A 15,034-nucleotide genomic window follows, 5' to 3' on the forward strand; every position below is an offset into this window, starting at 1 on the left:
ATGCAAAATAGGGGCTCTTTAATATAATTTATTACAGTGCAAATAAATAGTACATTTTGACAGAATTTTTATTATTTAGCATATGAATCAGAAAGAATGGAGGATTCTTGGAATGTTTTCTGTAAGGAGCCGGATTAGGGTAAAGGAATAGAATACAGTTTGCAGAGTTTTAAAATCATTATGTCTAATAAAAGTCCTGACATAGATAGCTCTAAAAGTGTGTGTGACAGATCTCAGCTCTGCGAAGTCTTCAATCCAAACACAACAACGCTCATGAGTGAATGGTCAAAGATTGTGTTTCTCCACACACCAAAGCACTCTTCCACTTTGTTTATCTAGCCGTTCACCCATTTCCCCCCCCTCTTTTGTACTCTTTTGTTGTCAGAGTTGTTTGCATTTCACAAACACCAAATGAATTCCTCCCTGGAAACTGAACAAATTCAGGCCAGGATCGATCAGCAGCCGTCGCAGCGAGAGACTATTTTCCTGTCTTTTGTGACAGAGAGAGAGAGAATGGCAGAGAGAGAGAGACCTAATGCTTTTAATGCTACTGTGCCATTGTCAACAATTCCCACAGAATAGATGCAAAGAGCACAAAATCACCTGTGCCTTTCATCAATGCTGATTCTCTCCATCCAGTGTCTCTCGCTCCTGTTCTCCATGCCATTTGGTGTGCATGTCACGTGAAACATAGTCGACATTCATTGTGTTTGACAGAGATGGTAATTGAAAACATTGTAGCTTTAGATTTATTAGGTGTTGTTGCCGGATTTAGTTTTTTTATTTCACTTATTTGTTTTTTAGGCTCAGGGTGTTATTATAATTTCATTCTTGTAAACGCAATACAAGCACTTCTTCAACCTATTTGTAGGTCTAGGGCTGGAAAACATCAGCCTTGCAATGTTTAATCACTTTCCACTTCATCTTCTCAGGTTATAAAGAATAAAGATTCCACTAGAGCCAGGAAATAGCTGTTGTGTAGCATAGGAAGGATGTTTTTGTTTTGTTTTTCGGCTGAATAATTTAAACAGAAACAATCATTCGAGTCCTGTTCCTAGTGTAGGGTATTGTACATGTCAGTACGTGTTTCTGCATGAGTGTTTATATCTGTATTTACTTTCTTCTTCACAGGAGGTGGTGTCGGTGGAACGGGGTCGAGGAGGGCGTCTCCTGGAGGAACCCAAGACCCTGCTCTTCAGAGCCAACTCTTTTAGCCTGCAGGTCTCCATCCAGGACATCCCACAGTTCCTCTGGAGCATCAAACCTTTCACCACCTGCCAGGTGCTGTCCTCATGAATATGGATGCCTGCTCTGTATGAATATGCATGAGTTTTGTTAATATGCATATGAGACTGAATATTAATGAGATGTCAAATTCCGGTGTTCATTTGACTGGTTGTATGAATATTAATAAAGTTCTGTTTAAGCTAGTTTAGCCAAAGGCCATGGAAGGAATCCAGTGTCTTTTACCTGGAGATAAGTACACTTATTTTCCCACCTGTAAGGATTGAACAGGAAAAGTGTCAGTCAAACTTGTGTGGTTAAAAATTATTTTAATAGACCCTTTTCACAAATGTGATATATTACTATTGTTGTAACCCTTAAACCTTAAACCCAAGTTATGCTTGTTTTTTTTTTAAGTATGTTCCACTTGATGGCTTATGCAAACACAAAGCAGCCAAAATATGCTTTATCCTTATTCAGTGTCTGCACTCTGCAGAATTTCACAGTAGAGTTGTGGATCTCTTTTTATTTTGTCAAAATATTGTTTTGCTGTCTTCAGTAGTTTGTTATGTTCTTAAAAACATTGTCTCTGTTCAGTGTTGACACCTTGTGAGCAAAGTCAAAGAACACATCATCAAACTTGATCATTTGAAGGCTTTAACACTATATATATAGGGACTCTAGTGGTTAAAATGGCATACTGTGCTTTTAAACCTTAAAGCTTAATGTATATTTCTAAAGTCTATTTTAAGGAAAGTATGTTTGCTTTGCAGCCATATTTACAACACATTTCATTTCCTCTCATATGTAGTAATATTAGTGCATCATTTTGGTAAATCTTACATTTTCAGTAATTCTTTAAATCAAACATCTTGCTAAGGAAATGTGTTCTGAAATGGTTTCGCTTGTCAGAAAATATATGAATAAGAAAATACTACATCAAAAAAGAAAACAAACCAAATATAGCCTTTCATAGCGTATTCTGATCATCAATATGTCATCACTCACAGTAAATAATCAATGAATTTTACATCCCTTGGTTGTAAACATTGTAGAGAATTAAATTCCCGAAAAAAAAGGATAAGATGGATAAGAAAGGATGTCTTGTTCTGCTGAAGAAATAACGATTTTCATGTGTGTAATTATAGTTGCAAATCTTGCAGAAACAGGCAGTAATGAGGCATCTGTACAGTACATCTATGCACAACACATTCCATAAGTTCTTTCCTTAGTTCCATTAAACTCTGAAAACCAACCAGAACACATTAGCATTAGTAACATGGACAAGCAGTACATTCAATCTCATTTTATTTCCCACAGAGGAGAGCTGTTTTTTCAGTATTTGAATTATTTTGTTCCGTTGTTTTAGTTTTTGGATGACACATTCTCAAGAGTGTGTTTTTCTCAATGCTGTTTATCCGCCGTTCCTTTATTCGTAAAGCTTTATGACCGCAGGCAGATTTTTTATCCAAATCATACCCATAGCAATCCCTGTTTTGTCATAGCAGGCTATGTTCTGGCAGGGCCGTCAGTGACATGACACTAAGTAAATTAGCTTCAGCGGCTCCAACAGCAGAATAACAATAAGGAAGAGAGGAGTACAGGCGCATGTACTTCCTATTGATTCATCCTGAAATATTCCCTCTTTTCTCTCCGCTGCAGGAATTCTCCTTCTCTCAGGTGTGGTGCAGTAGCCAGTCTCCTCTGCAGTGTGCCTTTTCTCTGGAGCGCTACAGTCCAGCAGCCAATCAGCTCTCCTGTAAGATCAGTGTTCGGCAGGTCAAAGGTCATGAGCAGATCCTCCAGGTCTACACCACCATTGCTGAGGTTTGGAAGATATGAACTTGTATATTCAAAATACACAAGCATATAGTAGATCTTACTGTGTGGTGCAAGTATCATGTTTTAATTGATCAGATACATACTCAAATACATGTGAATTTGTAACGTTACAATGAGGTTAACTGGATATTTCATAGTGATTTACAATTTCGAAGCACCTTCACTGTATTTAATAAGAACTAAATTAATGTTTTCATTAGATATTTACTGAATAATAAGGGCATGTGTCCACCAAAGCGTTTTTGTTTTTTGCACGAGTCCTATTATTTATGTGTAAAACTCATGCTCAATGCCTTGCTACGCTGCTTGTGTTTTAAAAACGCAGTGCTTCCTTTGACAACAACATAAAAAACAAGAGCGCTCGCATTTCTGAAGCACAAAAACATACACAGGTATTTTCAATACATCCTTATTGTGAAAATGTACCCCTGTATACATTTCTGTAGAGCGCAAATTATGTAGCCAGAGCTACGTATGGCTGCATTTCGTTTTTAAAATGAATGATACGGGGCGGTTTGACGCCACCGACGGCTTCTTTTTTTTCCGCGATACCAGCTGATCACTTACTTCCGTATGGACAGCTTTTCCGCTGTTACCAGTTTGCCCAGTAGCTCGCCGCGTACGTCGGCGGACTTGAGAGGTAGAGAGGAGTTGACTGCGATAACTGGGTTTAAGTCCGGCGAAGAACAGTTCCAGAAAGCAGGTAAAACTAAAATAAAAGGCAAAAGATAAAATTAACAAGTAAAAAGCAGGGTGAGAATGTTGTACGATCTGAAAATGTGGTAAAAATCAGCTTTTCATTTTCTGGAATGCTTTTGAAAACACTGTCGGCTGGGTTTAAGGAAGGTGGTTGGTGGGTTAATCTGTGCTTTTGAAAACACTATTAGTTGGGTTTAGTGAAGGGGGGGTCAGTCAGACAGTCAACAGCGACCTCTGGTGGATTTATAGTAGAACAGCAGGCGCAAATGCAAATGCAAAAAGCGTACACAGGGGCCTCTGGTGGATTCACGAAAACAAAAACTGCAAAAAGACGTATTTCGCGCTGTCCAGAAATGTACACAGGGGTATATTTCAATAATGAGCCTGGGTTGGGTATTTTTTTAACTCTGTCCACATGAAAATGCAAAACATGTTAAAGCATGTTAAAGGCACGCCGAACAAACAGGTTGCAATAAAACCCTTTTATGCTGGGTTCACACTAAACGTGGAATTAGGTATTTGCGCGAGTACATTGCATACAAGTTAATGCAAACATGAGAGCATTACCATCCTACGGTGCGAGTAATAATGCTATGTGATGCGTTTGCTGTGAACATGTGGAATTTGCCTCAATCACATTTGGTGTGAACCTAGCTATGTTGGCCTATCAGAAAGGCAAAAACAGAACGCATGCTGACATCATGAGGCAAAAACAGTTGTAGTGTTCGAATGACCACATTGTATGCAGAGTTTTGGAAAATCTTCACACTGGCCGGAGTTTTCAGAATGTTTTGGCATTTTCAAAACCGCAGTTTTTTCTACATAGTTTCACTGTTTGTCCTTTCTATTTGTTATATATATATATATATATATATATATATATATATATATATATATATATATATATATATATATATATATATATATAGTTTGACTGTTCTAAATAGTTTGACTGTGCGTTTTCATGGACAAACAGTCAAACTATGTACCAAAAAATGCGGTTTTGAAAATACCCGTCTTAGTGTGGACAGTGTCTAAGCAAGTCAAAGGCATATTTGGTTAGATTATGCCATCAAGCAAACAAGAATACTTGTAAAGCACTAATTAATCCTAGTTGATATTATTGTCAATTGTGTGCTTGTTTTGGAGTACACAAGCTGATAAGGTAACCTTAAGACCCAATCCCAATTCTATTTTTGTACCCCTACTCCCTCCCTTCTCCTTTGCCTATGAAACAGAGTGTTAAGGGAAAGGGATTTAAAATTTGCCCCTAAGAAATGGGACAGCACTACAGCACCTGCACACGTCATCATATGTCATCGCTTCATATGAGATCAGGCGATTGCAACTGCTGTAGTTATTCCTGTTGCTTTATTTATGGGTATTTATCTTCAGGAAATCACTGACGGCATATTTCATGTTATCATAACGATATAATGTGGCAGTAAGATCGTAACTGTACTGTGCATTTACACAGTGGCCATATTCATCTATGTAATCACACCAAAAACAATATTAACATTATAGCAGACACTGTAAAAGCTCATTCCCAGCCACTAGACATTACTGAAAAGAGTATTCGAGTGTCATCGAGTGACAGAATGTTGTAGGACTGCTGTACAGGAGTTATTATTATAGATTATAGATAGTGAAATTTAGCGGTTTTTATTTTAGCGGGTTTGTTTAAGCATGATGGTAAAACACAAACGCGGTTATGAATATATTAAAACATATGCTTGTTTGTTGTGGATCTCCTTATTTCCAGGTGCAGCTATGCTGCCATTGTGGCTGGTGTATTCTGGGAAATTTTCTTACCCCTTGGTTTCGAGTGTGGTCCTCAAAAATCTCAGTTCGAAGGGCTATCTAGCCCTTCTCCTTATCCCTATGCCTTCAAGCTAAAGAGAATTTGGACACCCCTACCCTTTACGTGAACGTGCAAAACAGGGGATATGGGTACGGGGTTGGGCTAAGGGGTAGAATTAGGATTGGGCCTAAGACTAACATACTTATAGTAAAAGATAAAAAATGTTAGATTTGCGTATGATTATCAAATATTTTTACAAATGTTATATTTGTTACCATGTTTAATTGTGCATATGCACTTAAGTAGAGGGCAATATTCAGGTTTGAGTTTTGTTTAGGGTTATTATTGCACATGTACTTATGTATATTCTATTGTTATTACTATAATATGCATATGACATGAAACAAAGACATTGGAAACTGAACAGTACTGCTCATTGTTAGTTAAAATGAACATTACACTCTGTTAATGCTTATTCTAATTGTTTGACAAGTATATAAATTGTGAATTATATTCAAATAAAGTATAGTTCCATTCAGGTTTTGACCACATTAAAGTTTAATATCACTACAAGCACATGTTTTAAAGGTCATTACAGCCTGAGAAATGTCTTGGATTGATAAAAAACTGTCTCTAGCTCACTGAATTAGTAGAAAATAACTTTTACTTTTGATTATTACTCATAGACTGAAATAAATATACCTTACAGTAAAGTGTTACTAATAAGTCAATATCACTAACCCTATGATGTGTTAGTCTAGCAAATGTATCGATGCTTGTGACACAACAATAATTATTATATAATAAATACAAATATTATGTAATTAAAATAAACTTCCAACATGTTTTTTTTTTTTTTTTTTTAATGAACTGGAAATATTTTGTTCCAGATCTGTCTAGCCCAATTTGACTTCACTGTGAACTCAATGCAAACCTTCTATCCTCCAGAGTGAAAAAGACACAGTGCCATTCTTCACACAATCAGACTGTACCATCACATCCCAGACAGGATCCAGGGCCTTCAAAATCCCCCAGTCCATTCGCCAGAGAATCTGCGCCACCTTTGACACAGCCAACGCCAAGGGCAAAGACTGGCAGCTCTTAGCGCAGAAACTGCATATAGACAGGTGAGATGTTTATGCAGAAACGCTGCAGACATACACGGGCATAAGCAGACATACGGACAATGACATACATGCTAAAATACAAACAGAAGTTCGCCCCCAACATATGGAATCCCACAAGTCTAATTTGCTCCATATTCCTCCAGCACATGGTCACATTAACCGTCGGCAGAGCCACAGGCGGAAACTGTGGAGCAGTAATGAGATCGAACTCATGCATCCTGCAAACCCCAGTTACAGAAAAAAACATACCTCACATCTGCGACAACACACCATTAAAGGCAGAGTTCACCGTACAAATGATAATTCTGTCATCATTTACTCACCTCCGTGTCATTTAAACCTGACATGTTTTGTCATCTTTGAACAGCGTTACTTTTTTCTGTACAACAACTAGCATTTTGGTTAGATCAAATTATTGTATGGCTTGTGGATACATGGAATATATTGAGCTAAAGACTATCAGGCATTGTTAGCATGAATTACAGAAGACATCTTCAATGTAAAACCCAAAAAGTTAAGGGACTCAAACTATTTGAGGAAACCGATTGCAACAAAACATTTAAGTTCAAAAACTAATCCTAATGAGTACTGTAAACTTAATCCATTTGAGTAAAGAAGCAATTTGAGCACAGTAAAACCCGATAAATGAAGAGAACTCAAACCAACTGAGTACTGTAAAACTCAATAAGTTAAGGCAACTCAAACCATTTGAGGAAACCAATTGCTACAAACCATTTAAGTAAATATATATATATATATATATATATATATATATATATATATATATATATATATATATATATATATATATATATATATGAGTATTGTGAACTTACTCCATTTAAGTTGAATTTATGAGGTATTTAATTAACTCATTACCTTCAACACTGAGATCAAAACTCATGTCAAAGAGCAATAAACAGTGATGATGTATCTGTAAGGTACAAAAGACTGTAAGGAACATCATGCATTGCTGAACAGACTAAAAAAAGATATATTTAAAATGTAACCTTCCCTTTCCCAGTGATGGGTTGCAGCTGGAAGAGCATCCACTGCGTAAAACATATGCTGGATAAGTTGGTGGTTCATTCCACTGTGGTGACCCCAAATTAATAAAAGGACTAAGCCGAAAAGGAAATGAACGAATGTAACCATCCCACAGATGTTTTTTATTTTATTTTATTTTATTTTATTTTATTTTATTTTATTTATTTATTTATTTATTTATTTATTTATTTATTTATTTATTTATTTATTTATTTATTTATTTATTTATTTATTTATTTATTTATTTGTTTGTTTGTTTGTTTGTTTGTTTGTTTGTTTGTTTGTTTGTTTGTTTGTTTGTTTGTTTATTTATTTATTTATTTATTGTCTCACCATGACAAACTTTATATCAAATGCATGTGTGTCATAAATCATTTTGTATTATTTAAAATTGGGGCGACAGTTAATGGGTCAATCATATTAATGACATATTATATTATTTACATATTATTAAGTAGAGGTCATATTAAGTACAGTATGTTGTTTTGTTTTAGCATCTGTCTTTTATGCTGATGTTAAGTCAGTGAAACAAAAATGGCTCTGAAGTAAAAAAAAAAAATTTTGCTAAAAAATGCTATTGTGTTTTCTAAAAATGAATTTAAACTTAACATTTTAAATAAATGACATCAGTCCTTGTAATGTGAATGGGACACTGACAACTGAGGTGCGTATCGAAATGCAGGTTTATTAACATAAATAGTCAGGCAAGCAACAGTCTACAGGGTCAAACAGGTACATGCAGGAAAAGCCAGAGTCATAGTCTTTAAACAGCCGTATGGTCAAAAGGCAGGCAGCAAATGTGAACAAATAAACAACAAAGAAAGGGGCATAATACAGCAAGGCAAAGCAACCGCGTCTTTATGTTCCCAGTACAGTTTAACAAGACTCAGCAACTGGTATGTGTCTGTGCTGCTTTTAAAGTTCATTTAATCAGTTCTGAACAGCTTCAACTGTGTGTTAGCAATCAGTGGAAAACCGGAACAGGTGTGAGTGTGTGGTGCATTACAGGATTTGTAGTCCATATGGTGACAGATTTGTAGTCCTGAGTGAAAGTAAATGATTCCCAGTGATTTACAAGTCTGAATCACTGGTCATTGTGACAGTACTCTGCAAAATAAAACAACTTTTATATTTAAAACATAACTATAAAGTGTAGGTCAACAATTCTGAATACATTAAAAAAATACATAAAAATAAAAGTCCCGTAAAATGAAATACAATAGCAATGAAATGGAGGGCGGGGGTCTGTCCTGATTTACACACAAAAAGTTTTATTAAGCAGCACTACTGCTTTTATCACTGCTAATGCTAATAACATGTTCAATTCTCTGTTTCACTGAAATAAGAAATTTTATGAATATGGTATGAAATGGCAAGAATGATCATCACTGTATGTGTGAACACTCTTTTAGGTGTATTATTCTGGGTCTTTGTCTAAACCTTAACTTATCTTGATAAACCAAGTTTAATGTGCATATATTCCCCTACAATAGCTAATATTAAGTGTGATCTCAACATGTGAGGTTAAGGGGTTATGATTCTGCTTTAACACATCATTAGTCTTCTGTCTGTCTAACAACCATCTAATCCACTATAGCTGCCTATATTTTTCATTTTCTTCAATTTCTCACAATATATATATATTTTTTTTTTAAACGAGAAAGCACAAAGTCTACGATCAAACCATCCTGAAATCCCGAGTTGTAACTGTGTCGCATGTTTATCCGCTTCAGTGCAGCGGAGGATGAATAAAAACTTTCTATCATGATGTGGGTTTACTTTTATAATATTTTCGCCAGGGATGAAAGACAGAGTTGTTTTTGAAATGAGGCTGGGAGAGTCGGACAGAAGGATTTAGGGGGAATTTTCTAGCTGGTCAGAGCCCCAGGCAGTGTGTAATGAGAATGTCTCCTCCTTGTTAAGCGGATTTCTGCAATTACCTTCTGAGGATGTGCAAGCTCGTCTAAACAGCGCAGAGGGCAATTACCCAGAGAGTCGCAGTGCAGCAGCTGAAAGCGCATTACTGCCCCCTGCTGGAGGCCAAATGCTCCTGGAAAATCAACGAATCACATTTGAAGGGTTCATTTGCGAAACAAAACATGATTTATGAAAATGAATAAAAATGTTTTAGCAAATTAACTTCTCATCTCAACTTGAGTACTCTATTAATGATGAACTTGGTAATGGTGAAGTTAAGGCAATACACTATAGGTGAAACAGGCCCGTAGCCAGCCTCTTAAAAGGGGTGGTTCTTTTTTTTCATACACAGTATGATATGCAGTCACATACACAGTCATACACAGTATGATATGCAGTGAAATGCTTACACAACCACTCGCAACCTTAGAATATTAACAACAATAACAAAAATAAGAAAAATAAGAATCTACGTTTGAAGAAATATAAATGCAACAGACAATAACAAATATTTAAAGACTTTTGATATAGAGTATGTGGCTGTATAAAAAAGTAAAAGTATTAAAAAAAGCTATCTTTACAAACAGAAACGTAGACACGTTTCTAACAAGTGCCTATGTTTTTATGCAGCGGATGCCCTTCCAGCTGCATCCCATCACTGGGAAACACCCATACACTCTCATTCACACATATACTATGGACAATTTAGCTTACCTAATTCAACTTAAAGTTAATGTAATTCAATTTAAAATCTAAAGAATATTTACAGTGGGCACTGTTTGTTTGTTTGTTTGTTTGTTTGTTTGTTTGTTTGTTTGTTTGTTTGTTTGTTTGTTTGGTTGGTTGGTTGGTTGGTTGGTTGGTTGGTTGGTTTTGTTTGTTTTTAACAGTGAACTTCCCCAGTTGATTGATTACAAGTTTTGTAAAATATTATGTTGTCATATGCAAATTAGGCATTATTTTATTAAAGACAAATCTGTATATTAGATGTTTTTACAGAAAAGGTTTTGTTTATCTTTATTCATCACTCCATTATTCAGTAAATAGCCTGCATCCAGAAAAAAAGAAGATTTATATGTTGTATATAATAAGGCAAATTAAGTATGAACAAAAAAAAAAACATAAAAAATATATTAATAAAACTATCAAATGTGTTGTATGTACAGTAAGAGCTGCTGAAATTGGAGGAAAAAAAGTAAATATGAGAAAATAACCTTTAAAGTAAAATATATTGAAACAAGCATGCAACATCAGCCCACCAAATGAAGCTTAATTTTCAAAATGTTGGCATTTTAACTTCATTGGCATATGCTAAATTATTGGAAGGTCAGTCTGAAGTCATGAGACGACCTACTTCTGTAGAGAAAACCCAGGTACATTGAATGTTGAGGCAAAAAAAAGGATTTATTTCTGCTTCTTTAAGACACACACCTGCAAGACTGTGATTTCCGCTTCTGTGATTCAATTATGTCTCAAAGATGGGTTGATTTTCTTCCAGCAAAACTTCTTTAATATCCTTCTCGCTTTTATAAACTAATTTAACCATTTTGATATGTTGTCGGGGCATGCGGGCTTTATAGGATAACGTTATTAAATTGAAAGTTATGCAAGATGAGAATCCTTGCAATAGAGTGTAATAATTCAGTGTCTCTGCAGAATAATATGAATTTATATAACCAAACCTTGTAGGTTAGCACAATAATATTTGAAAATAAACATATATAAAATATATAAATACTAGTTTCACCATTTTTTTAACAATATCTCCAGTATATTGTAAAAAAAATGTTTTGTTAATTTATAAATATTGAACTGTTTGAAAGTTAAATGTTTCTTGGTGAGGTAATTTTATTTAAAATGAATGAATGTAGATAATGTCTATAAATTAAAAGTAGATATAACCTTAAAATTAAACTTTTCATAAATGTAATACTTTTCGATTCATTATGTACTCATATACACAGTTGAGTCAGAGTTATTAGCTCCCCTTTGAAGGTTTTTTCTTTTTTAAATATTTGCCAAATAATGTTTAACAGAACAACGAATTTTTCACAGTATGTCTTATAATATTTTTTCTTCTGGAAATAGTCTTATTTGTTTTATTTCGGCTAGAATAAAAGTTTTTTAATTTTTTAAAACCATTTTAAGGTTAAAATTATTAGCCCCTTTAATCTATATATTTTTCGATAGTCTACAGAACAAACCATCATTATACAATAACTTGCCTAATTACCCAAGCCTGCCTAGTTAACCTAATTAACCTAGCTAAGCCTTTAAATATCACTATAAGCTGTATAGAAGTGTCTTGATAAAATAAATCAGTTATTAGAAATGAGTTATTAAAACTATTATGTTTAGAAATGTGTTGAAAAAAATCGTCCCACCATTAAGCAGAAATTGGGGAAAAAATAAACAGGAGGACTAATAATTCAGATGGTTAAATAATTCTCACTTCAACTGTATATGTACTTATATATTAGGGGTGTCAAATTAATCGTTTCTTTGATGCACCGCATTGCAGACGCGAACAATTCAGTACGGGTTCAGTAATAATCATAACCAGTTATTAGGTACTGACATAATTGATCACATATGCATTATACGGAGGTAGCTTACTATGGTGAGGGAGGAGACCGCGAGTAATTAAAACACTCCAACTACTTAAAAACAGACAACTGTGCACAGTTCACTGCTTGTGAGTTTGCTGGACAGTCTTTCACTGACAGAGAGGTAGATCAAAAAAAAAATGAAAGCTGTAAACTCTCTCTTTCTCTGTGGCCCCTTTGACCTTCTGGCATGTTCATGAGGTAACGTTTTATCTCCTCTCCTGGCTGTTACAACGATAATGTTACTTGTAGATCCAGACACAGCATGTCTGCAGAGCAAGTTTTCTCCAACGCATCGCCACCTACATTTACATTAGTGTTTGTGTCACTGTTTGCTGAACAGCACCAGAGCCGCGTTGACTGTTAGAGCCAATTGCAGCCTTTTCTGTTCAGCACATGATCATTCATAGGCAAAATTGTTATACAAATAATATATAAATATAAATATATTCATAAATCATACATTTTAATACAAGAATTATTGTGTTGCTAATTAAAATATCAAATTGTTTATGAAAAGCATCGTCAATGCACCGAGATTTCAATTTGACCATAAACCGAACTGAACCGTGAGACCACTGTACACTCACACCCCTAATATATATATATATATGTGTGTGTGTGTGTGTGTGTGTGTGTGTGTGTGTGTGTGTGTGTGTGTGTGTGTGTGTGTGTGTGTGTGTGTGTGTGTGTGTGTGTGTGTGTGTGTGTGTGTATTTAAAACATATATGTGTGTGCAATTTTCAACTGTAAGATAGAAACCTTTAGTTTTCATCCATATAGATTAACATTTCTTTGTCAACTTGAAAATAAGAAATGTATTATAATATGTGAAAATTTTGTACATATTAAAATGGATTTCTTATTTTTAAGTTGACAATAATTTCTACTAAATTAACCTGTTCATTCAGGGTTAACATAAAAATTTAAATGTGTTCACAATTAAATATATTCAAATATTTTACATAATTTAACATATTAACAATATTTTTTATTAACTAAATTAATTTTTACAAATTGTTTGTAAAATGTTTTGTAAAATATTTCTTGTACTATTGGAGTTAGAGTGGTTTCAATTTTCTTATCTTAAATTTATATAAAATACTACATAATGTGTACTTAAAATACATAAAGGTTTTACAAACACGATCATTATCATTTTTTATTTGTTAATTCAACTTCAGCTCATTGTCTTTTCCCCCTGAACAGAAACCTTGGTTATTTTGCACGCCAGACGAGCCCGTCCGCTGTCATTCTGAGTTTATGGGAAGCTCAGCATCAGGAACAAGGTGATCTGGACTCTTTGGCCAGCGCTCTGGAGGAAATCGGAAAAGTTCAATCCAAACAGTCCACCAGCGCAGACACTCTAGACCGCATCAGCAAAACCATCCCGTCCAGTGACTCGACCCTGAACCGCAGCAGTGAGGAGCTGGACGCCAACCACACTTAACAATAATTGTTCTGTAAATGAAGACTGAAACACTGTCCTTATCGGATTTAAGAGGGTACGACAAAGAGAGAGAGGAGGTGAAGCTATATGGACTGGAGGTGGGGCTATAAGTGCTAGAGGCAGAGCTGAAGGTGAATCTATTAGAGCTGGGAGTGTGGTTATGATAATATGGGGCGGAGCTGTAAGAGCTGACCCAACCCTACAGATAGTTGCTCCTCCCTCTCCTTGACTGATAAAAACAGGGTGTTAAAGAATGGTTGTGACCAAATAGACAAGCTTCAGCGATTCACACACATGCACACAGTATTCCTATCAAGTACGCATCAGAACAAAACTGACTTATACACTAAGCCTGTCTGATGAAAAATTGCAGCTAAGGATTGTGGGTATGCTTTTGTGATCATTTGTGAACGGAGAAATTTAAAATTGTTGACTTGCGAACGCAGACCGGACTGCCTTCGGATGCTTCAGAGTGTTGAAGAATGTGTCGTCGTTTTTTTTTTCTTTGTGGGACATTTTGTTTTGCGTCTTTCTGTTTAAAAACCACGACGGTTGTCTGCATTTCTGAGTAACTTTCTGATTGCAAATAGATTTAAAGAAAAAAAAAATAAGAACAATGTCTGTATTATTGAATACTATTAAAGCCTGTTGGATAGCAACATCCAGTGTAAACTGAAAGATGTACTCAAAGATAACCAAAACAGATTCTTGTTATACACCATTTACTTTTGCAGCCTCTTGAAATATATCATTATTATTATTTTTCTGTCTGAAGGAAGAAATATAAAAGAAGAAAGCAAAACATGCTTGAAAGTGTGATTTGAGGAATATGATTATATATTTAAAGGGACAGTTGGTCTAGAAACAATAAATGTTTTAAATAAAAACGATGTTTAATTAGCGTAATAGAATAAAAATAATGAGCGATTGCGATTCAAATTTTGACTTCTTTTGCAATTTCGAGTTAAATACCATTTTCGAACATTTCATCTCAAAATTGCAAAACATAAATTCTGAGTTTTAAGAAATAAAGCTGGCATTTTGAAAAAAAAATCTGAATCACAAATGACAACTTAGAATCCTAAGGGAAATATACATTTTTATATGATATAAAAGTCAGAATTCTAAGAATTAAAGTTACTTTGTATTTTTGTACTTTGTAGAATTAAAGTTACTCTGTGAAAAAAGGCTGTAAAATTTACAGTATTGCTATTTTTTTACAGATTTACTGGCCAAATTTACACGTGCACTGTAAATTATGACAATTGTGCAGTAAAACTACAGCAAATGTGTAATTGTGAATTTACAGTGAACTTGT

General features: G+C 34.9%; 1 protein-coding gene across 2 annotated transcripts in view; it reads left to right on the forward strand.

Annotated features, from left to right (window-relative positions):
- The window catches only part of unc5da (unc-5 netrin receptor Da), a 357,817-nt gene extending 343,258 nt beyond the window's left edge, over positions 1–14,559 (forward strand). For both annotated transcript variants that reach the window (XM_056446616.1, XM_056446617.1), the window contains 4 exons: positions 1,132–1,281; positions 2,887–3,051; positions 6,518–6,696; positions 13,476–14,559. In XM_056446616.1, coding sequence (XP_056302591.1) covers positions 1,132–1,281; positions 2,887–3,051; positions 6,518–6,696; positions 13,476–13,716 — 735 coding nt within the window. In that variant the 3' untranslated portion in view covers positions 13,717–14,559. The remainder of the gene's footprint in view (positions 1–1,131; positions 1,282–2,886; positions 3,052–6,517; positions 6,697–13,475) is intronic.
- Positions 14,560–15,034: the final 475 nt, after the last annotated feature.

This window comes from Danio aesculapii, chromosome 21 (assembly GCF_903798145.1).
Source record: "Danio aesculapii chromosome 21, fDanAes4.1, whole genome shotgun sequence".
In the NCBI taxonomy this organism is placed as follows: Eukaryota; Metazoa; Chordata; class Actinopteri; order Cypriniformes; family Danionidae; genus Danio; species Danio aesculapii.